Source organism: Sorex araneus, chromosome 1, assembly GCF_027595985.1.
Source record: "Sorex araneus isolate mSorAra2 chromosome 1, mSorAra2.pri, whole genome shotgun sequence".
Classification (NCBI taxonomy): Eukaryota; Metazoa; Chordata; class Mammalia; order Eulipotyphla; family Soricidae; genus Sorex; species Sorex araneus.
The window spans coordinates 315,378,657-315,399,919 of NC_073302.1; the positions used below are offsets into that span (position 1 = coordinate 315,378,657).

The 21,263-nt window shown below is 37.1% G+C and overlaps 1 protein-coding gene across 1 annotated transcript in view; it reads left to right on the forward strand.

Moving 5' to 3' along the window:
• Nucleotides 1-21,263, forward strand: part of LOC101556715 (probable ATP-dependent RNA helicase DDX60) — a 93,524-nt gene that overhangs the window by 54,070 nt on the left and 18,191 nt on the right. The window contains exons 24-31 of the mRNA XM_055139058.1: nt 2,730-2,858; nt 4,398-4,522; nt 7,984-8,142; nt 11,374-11,521; nt 13,444-13,596; nt 16,306-16,410; nt 18,283-18,483; nt 20,969-21,073. Coding sequence (XP_054995033.1) covers nt 2,730-2,858; nt 4,398-4,522; nt 7,984-8,142; nt 11,374-11,521; nt 13,444-13,596; nt 16,306-16,410; nt 18,283-18,483; nt 20,969-21,073 — 1,125 coding nt within the window. The remainder of the gene's footprint in view (nt 1-2,729; nt 2,859-4,397; nt 4,523-7,983; nt 8,143-11,373; nt 11,522-13,443; nt 13,597-16,305; nt 16,411-18,282; nt 18,484-20,968; nt 21,074-21,263) is intronic.

Genomic DNA, 21,263 nt, shown 5'->3' on the forward strand with positions numbered 1-21,263 from the left:
TTTGTAATGGCTGGAATTTTAAAGAATTCTTGGTAACATCTCTTATTTTGACCTCTTGGGTTTGATGTTGATATCCTGGAGAGAGAGAGAGAGAGAGAGAGAGAGAGAGAGAGAGAGAGAGAGAGAGAGAGAGAGAGAGAGAGAGAGAAAGAAAGCATCTGCCATAGAGCACAGAGGCAGGAGGTGGGGGAGGGGGCTGGGGATGATGAAAGGGAACCTGGGGACACTGGTGCTGGGAAATGTACAATGGTGGAAGGATGGGTGTTGGAACACTGTATGACTGAAACCTAATCATAAACAACTTTGTATGGAGCTATCTCACAGTGATTCAATAAAAAAAATTGGAAAGAGAAAAAAAATTATGAAGATGCTAGATAGAGGATAAAATTCTTGTCTTAAAGAAGGCTGAAACTGCTTTGACCCCTAACAACATACAAAGAGTCCTCTAAATACTGCCAGGAGTGACCCCTGAGGAGAGTCAGGAGTGATGCCTGAGCACTGTCTGGTATGGCCCAAACACCATACTCCCAAAATGAAAGACATTAAGGCTTGGAGACATGGTTCAACAGCAACAACCCTTATGTGAATGAGAACTGGGGTGAGTCCTTAGCATCACAGAAAAATAATTCAAAAGGAATTTGGTATCTTTACTTTCTCATAAAGACAAAGTTTTAATTCTTAGAGGAGTAAATTAAAACATGCCTCCAGAGATGTAGATTCATATTAATAATAAGTTTAGTCAGAAAATACAAAATCCTAAGTTTCTAGGATTAACAGAAGACAAACTTGTAAGTGATAGCTACCAAAATTTTTTATCACACAAATAGTATAGTATAGTATTACAATATAATTTAAGACATTGTATTATAATGTACACTCTTAAATTTAAAAATAATTATTAAAGGACAAAAAAAAGACCCATTATTTTAATTGAACATTCTAAAACATATCTTGATCTAGTTTTTGGCTCATTTTCAAAGTGAACTTCAAAACTCTAGCTAGATTGAATACCTATAGTTTTAAAAAAAAAAGTACAAGAAGGTATTACCAGACTGCTGGACTCACCTCTCACGTGAGAGTGACTGATTTTTAATGAAGTTCATGACATCCTTCAGTATCGGTTATTTCTGAGAGAAATATTTCAGAGAGAGAGAAAGAGAGAGAGGGAGGAGCTGCTTATGTCCAATAAGTACTAGGATGGAGATCACTCACTTCCTGTGTATACCATCTGTCAAGCCATACTTGAGGTCTACTTGATCTTCCTGGTATGAGGACTTGTGTCTTCAGGGAGTGAGCCTCCAGCAGACTGCAATGAGATTGCTCTTCACGTGTAAAGGAAAGTCAGCTCTGATATCCATCCAGGTCTTGACCTGGAATGTTCTGTATACATGAGGGATGTTAGTTTATGGTCTTAGGGGAAACACTTCAAAATTTTGGTGATTTCTTTCAGCATTTTGTCATGGCTTTTGTTCCTGATGAAGTTTCTCCTCTTCTGCCCTGTTTGGCCTTCTTTGGACCATCACTGGTGCCAACGAGACGTTATTAGCTCTAAATTTCTAATATTCAGTTAGCATAGGATGTCCAGTCTTCATGCTTTGGAGATTTGTTTTGAGTTAGTGACAGAGTCATCATCATCATCATCATCATCATCATCATCATCATCATCATCATCATCCCATTGATTGTCGAATTTCTTGAGCGGTCTCAGTAATGTCTCCATTCATCCTAGCCCTGAGATTTTATTTATTTATTTATTTATTTATTTATTTATTTATTTATTTATTTATCTATTTATTTATTTATTTATTTATTTATTTTTCTTAGTTCCTCAGACCTATTTTTTTTTCAGGGTCTTTTTTAAAAAATTTTATTTTATTAGTGAATCACCATGAGACAAAGTTACACACTTACAGGTTTTCATGCTTACGTTTCAGTTAAACAATGATCGAGTGCTTCCACCAGTGCCCATTTTCCACCACCAATGGTCCCAGCATCCCTCCCACCATGCCCACCCTGTCCCCTTCACCCTACCCTGCCTCTGTGGCAAGCCCTGAGATTTTAGAAGCCTCTCTTTGCTCGTCTTTCCCAACGATGCTGCATTGGAGGCTCTTTCAGGGTCAGGGGAATGAAACCCAGCTTGTTACTGGTTTTGGCATATTAATATACCATGGGGACCTTGCAAGGCTCTCCCATGGGGGCAGGAAACTCCCAGTAGTTTGCCAGGTTCTCCCAGAGCAGAACTAGGCTATAAGATGTCGCACTTCCGGGAGCTTGCTTTTAAGTCTCTGGATGCTGGCCATGGATGAGATTACATGGAGCTGGGGGCAGTTCCTGGGTGTGATTGCCTAGCTACTGGGAAATGGGAAATCTGGGTGGAGGAGGCCCAGTCCTGATCCGAACAAGCTTGGAGGTTTCAGCCCTGGGTCCCACACACCTGGGTTCCTCTTTATATCATATATTGTTTTATTTTTTAGTATTTATTTTTTGGTGCTGAAACCTTGGGAAACACAGACACACACAGACACACAGACACACACAGAAACACACACAAAAAACATATTTAATTCTGTCGAAGAAATTTGCTGCTAGGATTTATCTGCCTTCTCCCCTTTTACCTGCTTACTTGGGATTTACATTCTCTGTTCTAAAGGGTAGTGAAACATAATTGAAAAACACCTTTGATTTTTCTTGCATGATTTTTATTTAGTATTGCATTATTTCTTTTCAAGGAATTATGCCCCGAGAATTTTATCCATTTTAAGAATAAAATAGTCATTAAAAAGTTGGATTTTAGAAAGTATGAGGAGAGCTTAAAGGAAGAATTAACAAGCTGGATTAAAAATGGCAATACAAAAGAGGTAATTTTCACATTTGCAGGAGCGCACTCTCTTTCCTTATTGTTTTGAGTTTTCTCAACTGAAGTCTTCAATTTTTATTTTAGTATTTTAAATTGTACATGAACTGGTGATTCTGAAGTAGAATAAAAATACAGGAAATTTGCCTTCGTCTTAGCCTTTGTGCCTCTGAAATCATGTGCCAGGAATAGCTGTTTGCTATTTTACATACATGGACAGAAGAATCACTACCTAAGATGTGCTCCGGTTGCCTCAGCAGTAGAAATGTAGAGACTGAAATCACAATAACAGTAGCTGAGAAGAATCATAAAAATTATAGCTTTATATTTTTGTCTTGAAGGTTTTATGTTTATGGTTTTAATTTAATTTTTAGGAGCTATATATTAAAACCTTTACCAGGAGGTCATATTAAATTCACTGTATCACTGTAATCACATTGCTCATCGATTTCCTCGAGCAAGCACCAGTAACATCTCCATTGTGAGACTTGTCGTTACTGTTTTTGGCATATTGAATACACCACTGGGAGCTTGCCAGACTTTGCCTTGGGGGCGAGATACTCTTGGTAGCTTGCCAGGCTCTCAGAGAAGGGTGGAGGAATCGAACCCGGATCGGCCACGTGCCAGGGGAACGCCCTAACCTCTGCGCTATGGCTCTTAATTACAGATTACCAAGCAATAAAAACAAGGACAAAGAGCACAGGATATGGCAATGCCTCTGCTTTCTCTCATCCCTAGAGGGAAAGAAGCATGACTTGCCATTCCAACTGGACTGAGATTTCCCAACCCAAGGTAGACTACATTACCAACTGGCACAAAATATGCTTGATAGAGAAATATAAATAGAATGAATAGGACCGTGTCAAATTCAATGTAAAGTTCAAGATAACCCCAAATTTAGATGTCCCCTTTCTTTACATATATATTTGAATTCAACCAAAGCAATCTGCTCTTACTTCTTGATTAGATATATATATGTTTATTTCAAGTAATATCCTGGTCTTTATATTTTGAGTTTTGTTTATTGTCTGTATTGATGTCCAAATTGATTTGGAGAAAGTGACATCAATTAGACATTTCCCATATGATATTTTTTCTACTAAATCTTACTTTAGACAATTTCTTCCCAATAACAAATGTATTAGAAATTGCTTAATTTTTTTTACTTTTTTTTGTCATTTAAAACACTTCACATGAGATTTTTTTATACATGGCATTAAGAGAAACTGATTCACCACACCTTTAGCAGTAGTAGAAGCAGAGTTAATTATTGAATAATTGTTTTCTAATTAATTTCTCTTTATTAAAAAGTGCAAGGTAAATGAATTTGTGTACATCTATATGTAATTTTTGCTCTCTATTGTGTATATTTGTTTACTTTTAATGATTCTTTGCAAAGTTTATTATTAATAATCATATACTATACATTATTTTAAAGGTCAATAGAAGCCTAGATTAAACAGTTATAGAAATATATTAACCAAAAGTGGAAATATTTATCTTAATTATGCAATACTTAAATAATTTTTATTTTTTACTGTAGGCCAAGTTGGTTCTGAGAAAACTTAGTCCTCCTTCAGTTTTGGATTCAAGAAACCCATTAAAAAAGTTTCCACTTTTAATTGAAAAGTTAAAGAAAATGGATAAGTTACCTGCAGTAGTTTTTATGTAAGACATTTAAATTAAGTTATTTTAATTTATGACTTAGATTATTTTCTTTAATTTGAAGCTCTTATATTTTGGTAATTTTATATGATATAGCATAAACTAGATTAAAATTGATTGCAATATTAAGGTTTTGGTAAAGTGGCACTGATAGTATAATTAAGTATGTAACAAGTTATATCCTAGATGGATCTCTGTAATGCAATTTGACATCAGAACAGAATGCTTTATTTAATTGAAACAGTTCTACATACTCCAGGTTTTGGAGCTTTTACAAATAAATCTATGAAATCTTCCTTATTGGACAAAGGTTAATCAGACTTTACACAAAAACACATATGTAATGTGAATTATCATTAGGACAAAAATCATGTAATACCCTAAAGGAGAGAGAGAGTAAAAGGGAATATGCCTGCCATCCAGAGGCAGGGTGGGGGGATGGAGTAGGGTGGTGGAAGGGATGCTGGGACCATTGGTGGTGGAGAATGGGCACTGGTGGAGGGATGGGTATTCGATCATTGTATGACTGAAATGTAAGCATGAAAGTTTGTAAGTCTGAACTGTAACTCGCAGTGATTCATTAACTTTTTTTAAAATCATGTAATATTGAATAGAAATTTGAAGGGATTAAATCATTCACTTTACTTATGCTATTGGAGCAGGGAGAATGAAATTTTCTACCATGCAGTAAGTCCACAGATCATCTGCTTTGTTTCCAAGCATGGATAAAGATCTGAGCTAGAAAAAACATAATTCTGGTAATTTCAAGTACATGAAGTATATCGGAAACTCTAACTGCACACACACACACACACACACACACACACACAATTCAATAATAATGTTTGTAATGCATTCACAATACATACTTAAAGCACTAAAAATTCCTAAATATTGAAAAATGCCCCAAATCTTTAATTTTGTTGGAGGAATTGAATCTTGACAGATTTTAGATATTTTCAGATTTTCTACAAATGTGCTGTGGAACTCTTGGTCTTTTGCAGTTTGATTTACTTCTACATAGTCCCAGATCATAATTAAATCTGATGATTCATCAAGGCTAACTCTGTACCCCAAAAATCATTTAAAATGATTATATACCTATCTACCTTCTCCATCTTTTTTTTTTTTTGGTAGGGGGTAGGGAGGCGGGTTTAGTATCAGCTAAGCACATACATTAATGGCCAGCCTGCATTCAGATTCTACTCTTGCTCTGTTAGCTTTATTACTTCTAAATAGCTTGCTCATTTGAATAATTAGATGACTAAAATTGTAATAATAATCTTGGGTGGAATTAAACACAAATAAATTATTAAAGCATTTATTATAGAACTACAAAATAATGGCCGAGTTCCGTCTTTAGACCACATTTATTCTGTAGAGGATATCAGAGACATTCAAAAGGAAAAATTCTTTGCAAATGATATTGTGAGTTTCAAAAGGAGAAAAGCAATGTCCCAGAGTCTCACCCCTCTTGCCCTTTTCAGCATAGTTATATAGAAATCATGAAGGGTGGGGATACAAAGATGTAGTTGAACATTATTATAACAACAAAGAAATGTAAAGCCACTCATTCAGAAGATTAACCCAAGGACAAAATCTCATCCAAAGATTCAGCACAACAGATTACTAGGAGATCTGCTCAAGGGTGGGATTCCATCCAGGGTATATTACTTTCTCCTTCCTCAGTTAGTAATCCATTTAAACAGTCATAGTAAATTTACTTCTAATATTTCTAGCAATGTCATTTTGTATGAACACAGTAAGAGATATATGAAGCTTCAGGTATAGTTCTTCCTGGGGACATCTCACTACATATTCCAGACCACAGTCCTCAGTACAGGTCAGTCTTTCCTAACCCCAGCAGGGTCCTTAGTCCTTACTCATTACTTCTTTTGGGGTCATGAAAGAATTTGCCCATGACCATGCTCTTAACTTATAGTTCAGTATCATAGCACTTGGCCTGGCCCATTTTGATACCAGGGTCCATCCAATCCCTTGTCAGGACCCTGCTCTTGGAGTGCTAGGTAATAAGGGTAACTGAGGCTTAAGTCAAATAAATATGGATGCTCAGAAGTAAATTTTATTTTGGACCAATTTACTCCCATGTTACATAGCATAACATCAACTCTCTCCCTGTGTCTATACAAAAAGGACATTGCTAAATAAACCATGCAAATGACATAAAGGAAAGAAAAAAGCAATATAGGATTATTAGTGCCTGGTGGAATTGGGTGTGCTTCAGTTGCACTGCTGTGGGAGTGGCTCAGTAAACCTTAAGCTCCCTGTGGGATGAGCAAGGACAACCCAACAGTTATCCAATACAATATTGTTTTCAAAAGAAAAAGTACTGTCATACCATTCCATTACTTTTTTCAAAAAGCGAGATTGAATAATTATTAATAGACCATGTTTACCCAGACCTTGGTAACTTGCATTAATGTAAGAAGAGAAATAATGTTATGTCACACAAACATGGAGACTGGGCATGGACATTTATAAAAATAGTGAAGTAAGGGGGCTGGAGCAATAGCACAGCGGGTAGGGCATTTGCCTTGCATGAGGCCAACCTGGGTTCTATTTCCCAGCATCCCACATGGTCCCCTAAACACCTCCAGGAGTGATTCCTGAGTGCAGAGCCAGGAGTAATCCCTGAGCATCTCTGGGTGTGACCCAAAAAGAAAAAAAAAATCGTGATGTAACGTAAGCATGTGGGGGGCAACTGGCAATGAGCTCTCAGGAAGTAATAAAACAAAAATAGGACAGGGGCTGGGGTGATAGTACAGTGGGTAGGTCATTGGCTTTGTATCTGCCAAACCCAGGCTCTATCCCTATACCCCAACTAGTCCCCCAGCCAGCCTGGAATGATCCCCGAACTCAAAGCCTAGGATAAACCCTGAGAACCACCCAAACAAAACCAAGCCACAAAGCAAAGCAAACAAACAAACAAGCAAACAAACAAACAAAAAGCCCTAGATAGGATTGGAAGAAGTTCCTCTCACTAAGCCAAATGTACATAAGTAGCAAAAAGTATAATGACTAAATTCATTTTGTGGACAAAGAACAGTACTAATAAGACTTAACTGGTGTCAGCACAGGCTCAGAGAAGGCTGGACACTCTCCTTTTCTGGCCCTGCCTTTTCCCAGCAGGTGCAAAGAGCTGTGACAAAAACATGAAGGTAGATACCAGGCGCCATAAGCTCTTTCTCTTGACAACACACAACACCTCAGCAGTGGACTTATCTAAAATTCCATGATTATCACTGTATAGGACTAAATTCTTAGGCACTCCATCCTAACAGTGGTAGCTAATAATGAATTAGCTGACTCTGAAGACCTGTGAGTCCTTTCAGAATCAAACTCAAAACTAAAACACAAGAATATGTCAGGTTGAAAGTAGTAGATGAATATATGACTGAATTTTATATTATTTTCAAACAAACATTCTTTTCTCTATTTTTCAGGTTTAGATTAGATTCTGTAGAAAACAGTGCAAATAACTTGTGTGCATATTTGGAGAAAAAACAAGAGGAAAAAAGGCCTCCCAAAGCTGATAAGGAAGCATATGATGTGACTAACAAACTTCGAAAAGTGAAAAAATCAATTGAGAGACGAAAGGCAATGTAAGTATTTACCTAAACACATTGCTGTTTAAAGACTAAACTTATTTCAGTTTTTAGTAGGAAAAAAGCATGGAATAAGCTGCAAAGTAGTATTAGTTAGTTCTTGGGTTATTTTGCAAAAAGGCCCAAAGAATGGAGCAAAGCTAAGTGACCATAATATTTATATTATCATTAATTGCATAGATGCATGTCATTAAGGGTATGGAGAGGATGGCTAAACCTAAAAGCATGAGTAGATTATGTTCCAGATGTAATCCGCATATGTATATCTTCAACAAATATGAGTCTGTATCTCAGGTTGAAGCCAGATAATTCACGATACTAGCATTTTTTTCAATGGTGAGTGTGGGCACATGAGCCCTTTTTTTCTGAATGGACAAACAGGTCTTCTGGGTCAGCTACCATTGCTTACCGTTCCTTATTAGCTACACTTGTTAGAACATTGTAGATCAGACCTTCGTTGTGGGGCTATGTGATGATAACCAGTGGAAACCCAGGGTAATCCAAGGAGGCTGCAGTGATAACACAGGGTATGCCTAGAAAGCCACAGGTGAAATGATATATTTTAACAATCAAACTATTTAAACAGTTGATTTTACACCAGTAGGACAGAAGTCTCAGGGAAGAAACAAGGATAGAAGGGGTCTATAGCTAGAAAGGAGTTGACCAGAAACAATGGTCTACATACATTGTCTTGGGTCACAACAAGGAGGTGTCATTGATATACCCTTAACAGTTACATAGAATTAGCTTGTGGATGAATATAGAGCAGACATGTAGCTAGGGGCTGCAACAGATCTGAACATTAAATTTATCCTTGGTAGAATTTGGCTCATTTGGATCCTTTTCCTTGTTCCTTAGTATCTAATTCTGACTACACTAACTCAAAAATATTCACCTTTATTATATTCTCCTTAATTAATCATTTTCTGATGTAGACATTCATTATTTATTCCTGAGATGATTGAAGAGAAATTACTCTGGAACTCTTAGATTTTAGATTTATCTTTTTCTTTAATCTAGCAAGCAAGTGATCTTATTAACATTTAAATCAACTGATTTATTCTGTGTTCTATACTCCTTTGCTTTGATGATAATGTCTAAACTTTGATGATAATGTATTAAACTCTCTGGCATACTAAGAATGCCAAAAAAATTTTAGGAATAATAAACCAGTATCTGAGCAATATCCTACAAAATCAATACACAAAAAAAATCTAATGCATTCTTATATGTAAATAGCAGCTTAGAGGAGAAAAAACAAAGAGACGGTACCACTCAAAATAGTGTACGAAAACCTCAAATATCTAGAAATCACCTAACAAAAGAGGTAATAGATCTTTATTTGGAGAACTAGAAGTCTCTTTAAAATGAAATAGAGCAGGACCTCAGGAAATAGAACAATATTTCATATTTATGGATTTGAAGAAGTTCAATGACTATACCACTTAATTTTTTTATATAGATTCAATGCAATCCCTAAGAAAATCCAGATGACATTCTTTAAGAATAAGGATGGTCACTAATAAAATTTGTATAAAATCGTAGTACACCCCAGATAGTCAAATAAATTCTGAAAAATAAAAAAAAGAAAGTATTGTGTTTCCTGACCTGAAATTATACTATAAAGCTATAGCAGTCAAAACAGCATAGTACTGGAAAAAGGATTAACTGTTATATCAATAGGTTAGAACTGAATATATAATGATAAACTCTCAGATATATGGTTAGCCAGGTTCATAAAGTGGAATAAAGGTAGTACTGTCAACAAATGATTCTGGAAAAAGTGAATATTTACATGCAAAAAAAAAAATGGATCCTTCTCACATCTTACCCAAAAGTCAATTCAAAGCAGATGAAAAATCTTGATATTTGACCAGATTCCATAAGACACACTGAGGAAATTGTAGCCAGAACACTCCAGGATTTAGATTTCAAAGATATCTTCAACAGTATGATTCCATTGGCAAAGACCAAAGGAAAAAAATGGGACTACATCAAATTGAAGAGTGTCTGCATGGTAAAAGAAATATGGGCTAAAATTAAAGGGCGCCTTATGATTGGGAGAAAATATTTGCAATAATACATTAGATAAAGGATTGCTATCCAAGATATTCAAAGTAATCACAAAGATCAATCTCAGTAAGTCCAACACCAACACTAGAAATGGGGAGAGCAAATGAACACTTCAGAGAGGAAGAGTGCTAGGTTGTAGGGACCTAAAAGAAAGTAAGGGAAGCAGAAGAGGTAAGATGACCAAGTTAGTGAAGGATGTGGACTTGCTAACATAGTACTTGAGCTTGGTATGACAAGCTCTGAGGGCACTACGAAGTATCCCAACTTGAGGTAAAGTGACATATTTTTCTATTTCCTATTAGTCAGTTACTGACTGTTGGTCATGTTCCTCTTCTTAGCCGAGGTCATTACATCACACATATTTGAAGAAGGCTAGCATAGGACTGGAGCGATAGCACAGCGGGTAGGGTGTTTGCCTTGCACACGCCAACCTGGGTTCGATTCCTCGTCCCTCTTGGAGAGCCTGGCAAGCTACTGGGAGTATCCTGCTCTCACAGCAGAGCCTGGCAAGCTACCTGTGTGGCGTATTCGATATGCCAGAGACAGCAATAACAAGTCTCACAGTGGAGACATTACTGGTGCCCGCTCGAGCAAGTCAATGAACAATGGGATAACAGTGCTACAGTGCTACAGGCAAAAGTTGAAGGCTAGTTTAAGTCCAGGAAATGGTCAAACAAAGAGCCCTTAACAAACCACCAGACTCAAAATTATTGCACCACTGTATGGAGGGACACAGAGAGAGAATTATCTGGAATTAGATCATGGAAGATACATAACTTACCTGTTAGCTGAGAGTCATGGAGACTGAGGCGGGGGTAGGGGGGGAGATGGTTACTTTGGCAAAAGCTGATGCGTTAGCATGGGAAGCAGAAGCATCTGGGAAAAATGGATTTGACATGTCGGCTACTTATAGTAAATAGGGAAAAGAACATTCAGAGAAGATTGAAAGAGTATGTAGAATTTTTGGATGAGTGATCACAAGTTTCAGAGTTCCACATTATTTGCTGTGCCAAATAATGAAGCGCATTTGAGGACATTGTGTCCGGAGAGTACAGATGTACGTCAAAGTGATTTCTGGGCTAGACAGGGGATCTGTAAAGTTTTCTACACTGCCAAGTATGATCACTTATTACCTAAATTTTTACTTTTATAAAGAGAGGAGAGAAGTCAGAAAAAGCCCAGAGAAATGGATCAGAGCCTCATACATGAAGCTGAACATAATAATCTACTCAAGATTCTAGACAAGAACCTGGAGATTCCTCAAGATTGCACATATGCTAATCAAAAAGCAATGGATGCTGAGGTTTGGTTTGAACATAGAAAGAAGCACTTCTCCCAGAAATGATTTAATTGCCATGCATCTTAGTTATAGAATGTGTTGAATGTAATAACGACATGCATGCTACCAAAACAGATATTTTTGTGTGTATCCTTTTGTCTAACTACACATAACTCTAGAGAAACTGCAGAGAATGTCTGGAAAAGACATAATGTGCATTTATAGATAGTTTCTTGCTTTCTAGACAAAAAACCCCAAAGTCAAAAGGATCTGCCTTTTCATTATTTCTTTCTTTTAACACAGTTTCTCATAGTCTGACTTCAAACTCAAGGTTCCAATTTGGACACACGGTGATCCTTGCACTATATTCAGCGAATTTATCAAAACCAGATACTTTTGTGTAGTATACTCAACCCATTTTACCAAAAAAGTCACTGAAATATCTAAAATTGATATGCTGTTTTTAATACAAATAATTGTTATTCCATGCAAATCTGAACATACAAATTGATAACACAAGAAGCATTTCTGTCATCACTCAAAAGTAATCACTGCTCTTCTGGGAGAATGTGATATCTCTTTTATCTGTGACTATGCACACACAGACACACACATAGGTGGGGATATATGCAGTATATATAATTAATATATATAAACACATCTGTACACATACACAAGATATTATGTACATTTAAAAATTAACTGCATTATCTCTTCTATTTTGAAAATTGTTAATTTATGATGATCCTTTAAATGGACACTTGGTATTTAATCATATGCATGAATATATAACTGTAGTGTCTTTGGGTTGTGGATACTTAGACTTGCTTTTTCTTTTCTCTCTCATAAGCAGTATTTACCTTCATACAAAACTGTGTAAAAAGTGGATTTCCTTTATATCTTATGATTACTTTTTAAAAAAATCTTATTGAATCACTGTGGGGTATAGTTTCAAAAGCTTTAATGTTTGAGTTTCAGTCATACAATGATCAAAAATCCATCCTTCCACCAGTGCACATTTTTCATTTTCCATCATTTTATCTCTTTTATCTGTGACTGTATTATGGAAAAATTTCCACATTTTCCATCAATGTTCCCAGTATCTCCCACCCATCTCACCCCTCCCCCTGCCTCTATGGCAGACTATCTTCCCCCCACTCCACCCCCCGTGCTCTCCCTCTACTTTGCAATACAGATATTGAGAAGTTATTACATTTGGCCCTTTATCTACTTTCAGCACACATCTCCCATCTTGAACGATCCCTCCAACCATCATTGACTTAGTGATCCCTTCTCTATTCCAGATGCCTTCTCCCCCAGCTCATGAGGCAGGCTTCCAACCATGGAGCAATATTCCTGGCCCTTATCACTACTGTCCTTGAGTGTCAGTCTCATATTATGTTATTTTATATTCCACAAGTGAGTGCAGTCATTCTATGTCTGTTTCTCTCTGTCTGACTCATTTCACTTAGCATGATACTCTCCATGACTAGGTTATGGTTACTTTTGTATAGAAGCATTTTCTGAGAACGTGGACGGGGACCCTGATCTGCCTTTATTGGGGAAACTCCTCTTTTCTGGGGGAACCTTTAAGGCTCCTATAGAGAGCTAACTTCCCTTGAGCAGAAACTTGCTGTGCCTTACAGCTCCCAGCTCCAGGGTGCTCATCTGCTGCTTTGTCAGCTTTTTTCACTCCTCAAGTGGATCAAAGAAACATATGTTCAGACTGTCAAGAGAGTCTGTTAAGAGAAATGGGGCCATTTCCAACAGTTACTGTTGCTTCCTTAAAGTATTCTTTCTCTCCCTGTAGAGTCCATTTTTTCACCAAATAATTACACAGTATCTCTGTTATTTATTTAGTTTATTTTTTATTTATTTAATTTATTTTCAGTTTAATTTTTATTTATTAAACTTGGATAAGAACCCTGTGACTCTTTCTCTTTTAGCTCTTGGAGATGGTGGAGAGACGAGTAAGATTTTCAAGAAAAGGTGAAGAATTAAAAGCGTTAGCAAAACGGGGCATTGGCTATCACCACAGAGCACTGGATAGCAAAGAAAAACAACTTGTTGAGATTCTGTTCAGAAAAGGGTATATTAATGTATGTTATTTGTTTATTTTTATTCTAAAACTGAAACTATGTCTACCTGAAGCAAAATGCCAATAAAAGTGGAAAGTCGGGCCAGGAGAGTTAGTACAGTCTATGCAGCCAACTCTGGTTCAATCCTTCGCACCCCATTTACTCCCGTGAGCCCCACCAGGATCGATTTCTGAGCACAGACCCAGGAGTAAGCCCTGAACACTGCTAATTTGGCCCTTTGCTCATAAATTTGCTCAAGTAGGCACCAGTAACATCTCCATTGTGAGACTTGTTGTTACTGTTTTTGGCATATCGAATATGCCATGGGAAGCTTGCCAGGCTCTGTGTGTGGGCGAGATACTCTGGGTAGCTTGCCGGGCTCACCCAGAAGGATGGAGGAATCAAACCCGGGTTGGCTGTGTGCAAGACAAATCCGCTGTGCTATCACTCCAGCCCACTAGTGTGGCCCAAGAACAGTAATAAAACAATTAAAAAAGTGGAAAGTATAGCTACCTTTTTTTCCCCTCCTTAGTTATATTTTTCTTTTCTTTTTTCCATTTGTTTTAGCAATCCAAGATGTACCTTCATATTTCCTTTTTAATTTAATTGTGGGAAAATGCTTGAATTTTATCATTTAGTTTCTCCTTTTGATGAGGTTTACACAAATACTTTTCTCATTATTTTTATAATGATATCTGTTTAATAATCTTGGGACAACCTTGATTTGTCATTTGAAATAACAAGAGAATTTGTTTTTTGTTGCCCATATACTTTTGGCTACAGACATTGTTTTATAGACATGGAAGGTATTTGTGCTAGTATTTTGCTCATAACTTTGAATTTAATCTGAAGAAATGTAAGAATGTATCATTTCGTGATGCCATTTCATGTTTAGGAAGAGTTTTTGAATGTTCTTTCTCTAATTGCTCATAGTGGACAAGAACATTACCTTCAAGATGCTTGCAAGTCAGGTCCTTGTTATGTTCTATTGTTTTAAATGTAACTTATTTAGTTTGTTTGTTTTTGAGCCACACCTGGCTGTGTTCAGACCTAATCCTGGCTCTGCACTCTGGCATCACTCTTGGTGGGGCTTGGGGACTTTATGGGGTTCCTGGAATTACACTTGAGTCACTGTGTGCAAGGCAAGTACCCTACTATCTTATTATTCCGGCCTTAGTTTTATTGGTTTTTAGTTCCTATGATGATTCTGCAGGGTCAAACCTAGGGCTTCAAGTGTGGGAGACACTTGATCTACAACTGAGTTACAGGCCTGGCCCAGTTTGTGTCTTTTGTTCTTTTAAAAATGATAGGGAAATATGACATAGTAATTAACGAATAGTTCTTAACATTTAAAAAAATGTTAAGGAAATATGACATACTAATTAAAGAATAGTTCTTTTATCTGGAAAAGAACAAATACATCACTAAAAACTTTTCTTGGTTTTTATTTTAACTAACATTGGTAAAAAATTTCAATGCCAATAACCAGAGAATATTTTCTTCATGATCTATAAATTGAGGGAAGGAGGTATATTTCTTTTGATTAGCATATACTTTGTCTTCCTGTACATGTCAAGCAGTTGTTGTTTCATTGCTATCTAATAAATGAACAGTCTACCTCTAAAAATATGATCGTTTTGATATCGATATCATTTTAAAAACAGTTACTTATTCTTGTTAGTCTAAATTTTGTCGAGGGTTTTTTGGTTTTTTTATGAGGGGTGGCACAAACAGCAGTGTTTAGGCTTATTCCTGGCTCTGCGCTCAGGGATCACTCCTGCCAGTTCTTAGAGGACCATATTTGGCACAGGAGATTGCTGGTTCTGCTGCTTGCAAGGCAAACACATACCTGATAAACTATCTCTCTGGCTCTCTGTTGCGTTTTCTGATGTGTAGATTTCAGTTGTAGAATAGAAAGATTATTTAAACATTATATTAATTCTGGTATTCAAGACAGTCATTTAAATATATGTGATATAAAACACAAACACAGACACACATATATGCCACGCCCCTCATATATGTACATGTATATATTTATATATATGAGCAAGGGTGAATAATTTAAGGAAGTCTTAAGAGTTCACCCATCCCCTTTTCTGGTTATATATCACTGCTATACGAGAAAAAATTATTTTGCTCTTAGTTCTAGCTCTTTTATCTCCATAAATGTAACCTTCTATCCCTAAAATAATTTATAGTGGTAAAGGAGCTATTGTCCAGAGGGATTTGTTAAAATATTACTCTCCCATAAGTAAATTTTCCTTCTGGTTATTTAATAAAGAAGTTTTACTAAACATGTTTCCTTGCCAGGCAGTATTCTTCGTGCTCGGGATCTAATAGTGAATAAGGCTTCGAGTCTTGAATAGAAGTCAGCAAGCAAGCAATAGTACTTTTGGAAGTAATTGATTCTACAAAATGATATAGAATAGGAAGAGAAATTAGGAAAATGAGGGATGTTTAGTTTAGATGTGGTGGTCCAGAAATTTCTCTTTGACATTTAAACAGAGAACTAAATAAGGAGGTTTACAAATATTTGTGAAAAGAGTGTTCAGAAGTGACCCTTCATATTGGGAATGTGCTTGATGTGATTGAAATAGCAAGATTCCCGACATGGCTGGGAACTCTAGCTCTCTTCTGGGACTTAGTTAACCTTAAAGAAGTCTTAGTAAGTATATGATATTTTCTAGAGAAATTACTCTCGGAATTAATTGTTTTGTTCTTTTCCAGGTAGTGACAGCTACAGGGACACTTGCTTTAGGAATCAACATGCCTTGTAAATCTGTGGTTTTTGCTGATAATTCAATCTATCTGGATGCTTTAAACTATAGACAGGTATTGCAATGCATAAGTATAAACTTGTAATTGAATTACCAAAATGTGCTCATAAAACAATTAAAATACTTTTTAGCTTGTAAACACTATTGTTCGTGGTGTAGCACACTGTGACATTCATTGGTACTATCATTTTTTATTGTGAGTGGTAGGCACAAGAGTTTGAAAATATGTGATTATCACAAGCCAGATGTGTAAATGTGATTGGGTATTTAAACTTGATGATCTGGGGCTGGAGCGATATCACAGCGGGTGGGGCATTTGCCTTGCATGGGCCAACCCGGGTTTGATCCCCAGCATCTCATATGGTCCCCCAAGCACTACCAGGAATGATTCCTGAATGCAGAGCCAGGAGCAACCCCTGTGCATTGCCGGGTGTGACCCAAAAAGCAAAAATAAATAAATAAATACATAAACTTACTGATTTTTTTTTCCTTTTTGGGTCACACCCGACGATGCACAGGGATTATTACTGGCTCTGCATTCAGGAATTACTCCTGGCAGTGCTCAGGGGACCATATGGGATGCTGGGAATCGAACCCGGCGTGCAAGGCAGACGCCCTACCCACTGTGGTATGGATCCAGCCCCTGATCCTTATTTTTACTCCAGAATAGGAATCATAATTTCAGTCTCATAACATTTGCAAAAATTAATTGAAGTGATTTGTAAAAAATGGATACAGATGGAAGATGGACTACATTTAGTTATTTGTTTCCTGTTACTTTATGTAATTTTTATTTCTATTCTTTTCATACACAATCTATTACTAATCCCCTTTCATAGTGGTGTTTGGCTTGTGTTTAGCAGTTTCCGTTTCTACTATCTATGATTTCAGCTTTTAAGTCTTATAGTAATAAAACAGTTCATAATGTTTCACTCTCTTTACTCATATCTAGCATATAGTATAGTTGATCTTTTTATATTTTTCCTGCTTTGCGACACTTGATAAAAGTTTCTGTTAGTGACATTGTATTTCGCCAACATTGACTTATAATAATTTATATTTTAATCAAAGAATTTCTTTCCCTTATCAATGGACTTAGTTCTTAAGTTCTTATTCCTTCAGATGCCCAGTTTCCATCCAGTATTCTTATGATTACCTGCTATTTTATCAATCGTTTAAATATTTTTCTCTTTGCAATGGCATCTTCTAGATAACTTTTCTGTTCATATAATCTTTTGCAAATTTTATGTTGAGGTATTACAATATTTTTCTTGATGGATTTGGAATTTGAAATGTTAGAATTTATATCCTGGATCTTCCATGCTCTGTTACAGTCCCATGTTCTAATATCCACATTGTAAAATGAGACATTAATTTATTTACTGTATGTATGTTACTTTATTTTATGTATGTAGAAAAATTAAAATAGAGAATAACTAACATTCTGAAAACCTAATAAATGAAACTAGTTTAACTTACCTTCTTATTTCGCATTATGAAAGGAGCTTTGAATTTCACATCATGTATTTTCTTAAATTCTGGACTTTTTACACTGTCACTCTTACACTGCAACTGTCTGTGAGGGAGGGATTGAGAGAGAATTGTTGAGGTAAGTTTGTATTTAAGAGAACTTAAAATTAAGCCTCGACTTCTTGTTCTTTGTTTTTCCTGTATATTATTACATAAACATCAGGGACAAATTTGAGCATGAACTAGTTTTATAAGAATGGCAAATGCTTTACTTGCATCCCTGTTTCAACCATAGTATGTTGCCTAATTGCTATCTAGTTGAGGTTTGATTCATTGTTAAATAGATACACTCCAAATTTACCTTCTGAAATTCAAGGTAAAAGACTAAGGTCTTATACTGTGATGGAAAAACATTGTAGGGAAGTTTCACTTCTGTCCTGTTCTGTCCTGTTCTCAGATGTCTGGACGTGCTGGAAGACGGGGCCAAGACCTGCATGGAGATGTTTTTTTCTTTAATATTCCATTTTCCAAAATAGAAAAACTCATAAAATCCAAAGTCCCTGAACTGAGAGGGCAGTTTCCCTTCAACATAACTCTGGTTCTGCGACTCTTGCTCCTGGCTTCCCGGGGGGATGACCCAGAGGATGCCAAGGCCAAGGTACGTCCTGCCCAGTATCTGAGGCCGAGCCCTCACGACTGACCCGACTGTAGTTGGACGTATGCTTTGTTTAGAATTCAGTAGCATGAACTCTGTTGCTTTTCTCTTTTTATCGTGGTGGAATATATAAAACATTAATTTTACCTTCTTAATAACTTTTTCTCTTAATCCGAAGTTGATATATTGATCATTGCCATCTGAAATTCATTATTGCATGACATTTGAACTCAAAACTTTTTCTGTGTTGCATATTTTCATTTTATGTGACAGAACCTATTACTTTTGTCTTCCACATCGCGAACAGCTCTCCAAGATTTCTGTTCCCTCAGTAACACAGATGTGTCTGAATTCTGCCGCTGGCTCAAGTTTTCTAAAACTCTTTCTTTCACCCCTTCACTTTCCTCAGTTGTTGCTGCTCTGTTGTCTGGTGGTTGCTCACATGCCTGGCCGGGGTGCCTGTACATGCCGCTGTGGTGTGCGCTGGCTGCTCCACTTTTCCCCTTGTGTGGTGTGTGCATATTCTGGCTGCAGTCCTTGCTGAAGGTCACTCAGTGGTTATATGATTTACATGTGTGTTCCTTGTATGTTGCTCTCTGGCCACAGCCTTTGCACATCTCTTTTTCTCTCTCTTTTATTGAATCATCGTGAGATAGAGCATTACAAAATTGTTCATCATTGCATTTCAGTCATATAGCATTCCAACACCTGGCCTCTACCAGTGTCATTTCCCAGCACCGGTTTCCCTAGTTTCCCTCCCACCCCTTTACGCAATACCTCACATGATCACTTCACCTCCTTTCAGCACTTGATCCTGGTCCAGAGTGACCTTTTCTCTCTCTCTCTCTCTCTCTCTCTCTCTCTCTCTCTCTCTCTCTCTCTCTCTCTCTCTCTCTCTCTCTCTGTCTCTCTCTCTCTTTCTCTCTCTTTTCTCTCTTTCTCTCTTTTTTTCTCATTTTAGGCATTATGGTTTGCAATACAGATGTTGAAATGTTATCATGTATATCCCTTACCAGCTTTCAAGACTTAGTTCTTGTCCAGAATGATAATTTCCTACTAGCATTGTCATAATGGACCCTCCTTTATCTTAACTACTTTCCATCTCCCCCACTGTTTACCGACCACTGACCAGTTCTCCTGGTCTGTTTTTCCTGGCATTGGGTAATAGTGTCATCATGTTTTTTTTTTTTATATCCCACAAACAAATGCAGCCATTCTATATCTGTCCCTTTCCTTCTGACTCATTTCACTCAGCATGATACTCTCCAAGTCTATTCATTTATAGGCAGATTTCATGACCTCATTTTTCCTAACAGCTGTGTAGTATTCCATTGTGTAGAGCACATCTCTTTTTATAGTTGCAGTTTTCACTGGTGTTTGTACCCACAATGACAGGTGCTCACATATACATGGTTGTAGGGTGGCTGGAAATATTCTGTAGTGTCAGGGAGCACTGAGCCTGGGTTAGGAACATTCTAGGCATACACCCTAAGCACTTTCTTCTGGTCCCTAAATGTTCATTTCTAATGACTCTGTTCTACATAATTGAGAAGAACATATAAAAACTTCCAAACCTAATTTATTGCTTATGTCTCTGTGGTAAAATATTCAGGGACAATATCATGCTGCTTTAGATTCTACAACATGATGGAAAGGCAGGTATGTTGACGTGAGGAGACAGAGGCGAGGTCCAGGAAAGCAAAACTTCTGCTCATAGGTCCTGGAAGGAGAAGACATGAAGCACCACACAGGCCATGTGGGAGACACACCGGTGTCAACAGGAGGCACAAGACTTCGTGGGGCAAGGGGGGTGGGACCTTGGGCCAGGGACTTTACCAGGGTGTCTACCGGAAAAATGAATACAGGCAGTTTAAACCAGTATTGGCTACTCTGAATAATTCCAGTGAGCTGTGGGATTTATAGGTGGTCTGTAGTTGCCTGGTACATATATGGCTCTGGGATGATTTAGGATGGAGTCAAATACTGACTTGGTGTGAGAGGTTTGGAGGCAACTGAGACTAGAACCTAAACAATTGTTTTTGCAGCGGGTAGGGCATTTGCCTTGCACGTGATGGACCTGGGTTTGATTGCTCTGTCCTTCTCGGAGAGTCTGGTGAGCTACGGAGAGTATCCCGCCCACACGGCAGAGCCTGGCAAGCTAGCTGTGGCATATTGAATATGCCAAAAACAGTAACCAGTCTCATTAATGGAGAAGTTACTGGTTCCCACTCGAGCATATTGATGAGTAACGGGTTAACCGTGAGACTGTGATGATAGGGAGGTCCTGAGTAAGCTGTGATCTTGTGATGATCTTCAGAAATTCACATGGAAGGGGCAGTCTCCCTATAGGCAGAAAGTTTTTTTAAAAATATATGAAAACATCATAAAATACAAAATTAAAAAGTAATTTCTATGAACCTATATTATCTTATTTACAAATATATTTCCTAACACTATGAATATGTGAATAAACTATTGTTCTTTATAGGTGCTATCAGTGCTAAAGCATCCATTGATAACCTTCAAGCAACCCAAATTTCAGGACATGTTAAAGCTTTACTTCTTGTTTTCTTTGCAGTTCTTAGTTAAAGAGGTATGTGTGTGCTATAGATATTGGTATATATTGTTTTTTTGTGTGAAATATGGTCAAAACTATATTTCATATCAGACCAAGACATTTGTAGTCTTTCAAGAGTTATACTCAATAATTATTATTAATAACTGATTCATTAATCAAAATGACCATACTTTGGGGCCGGAGCAATAGCAGAGCGGGGAGGGTT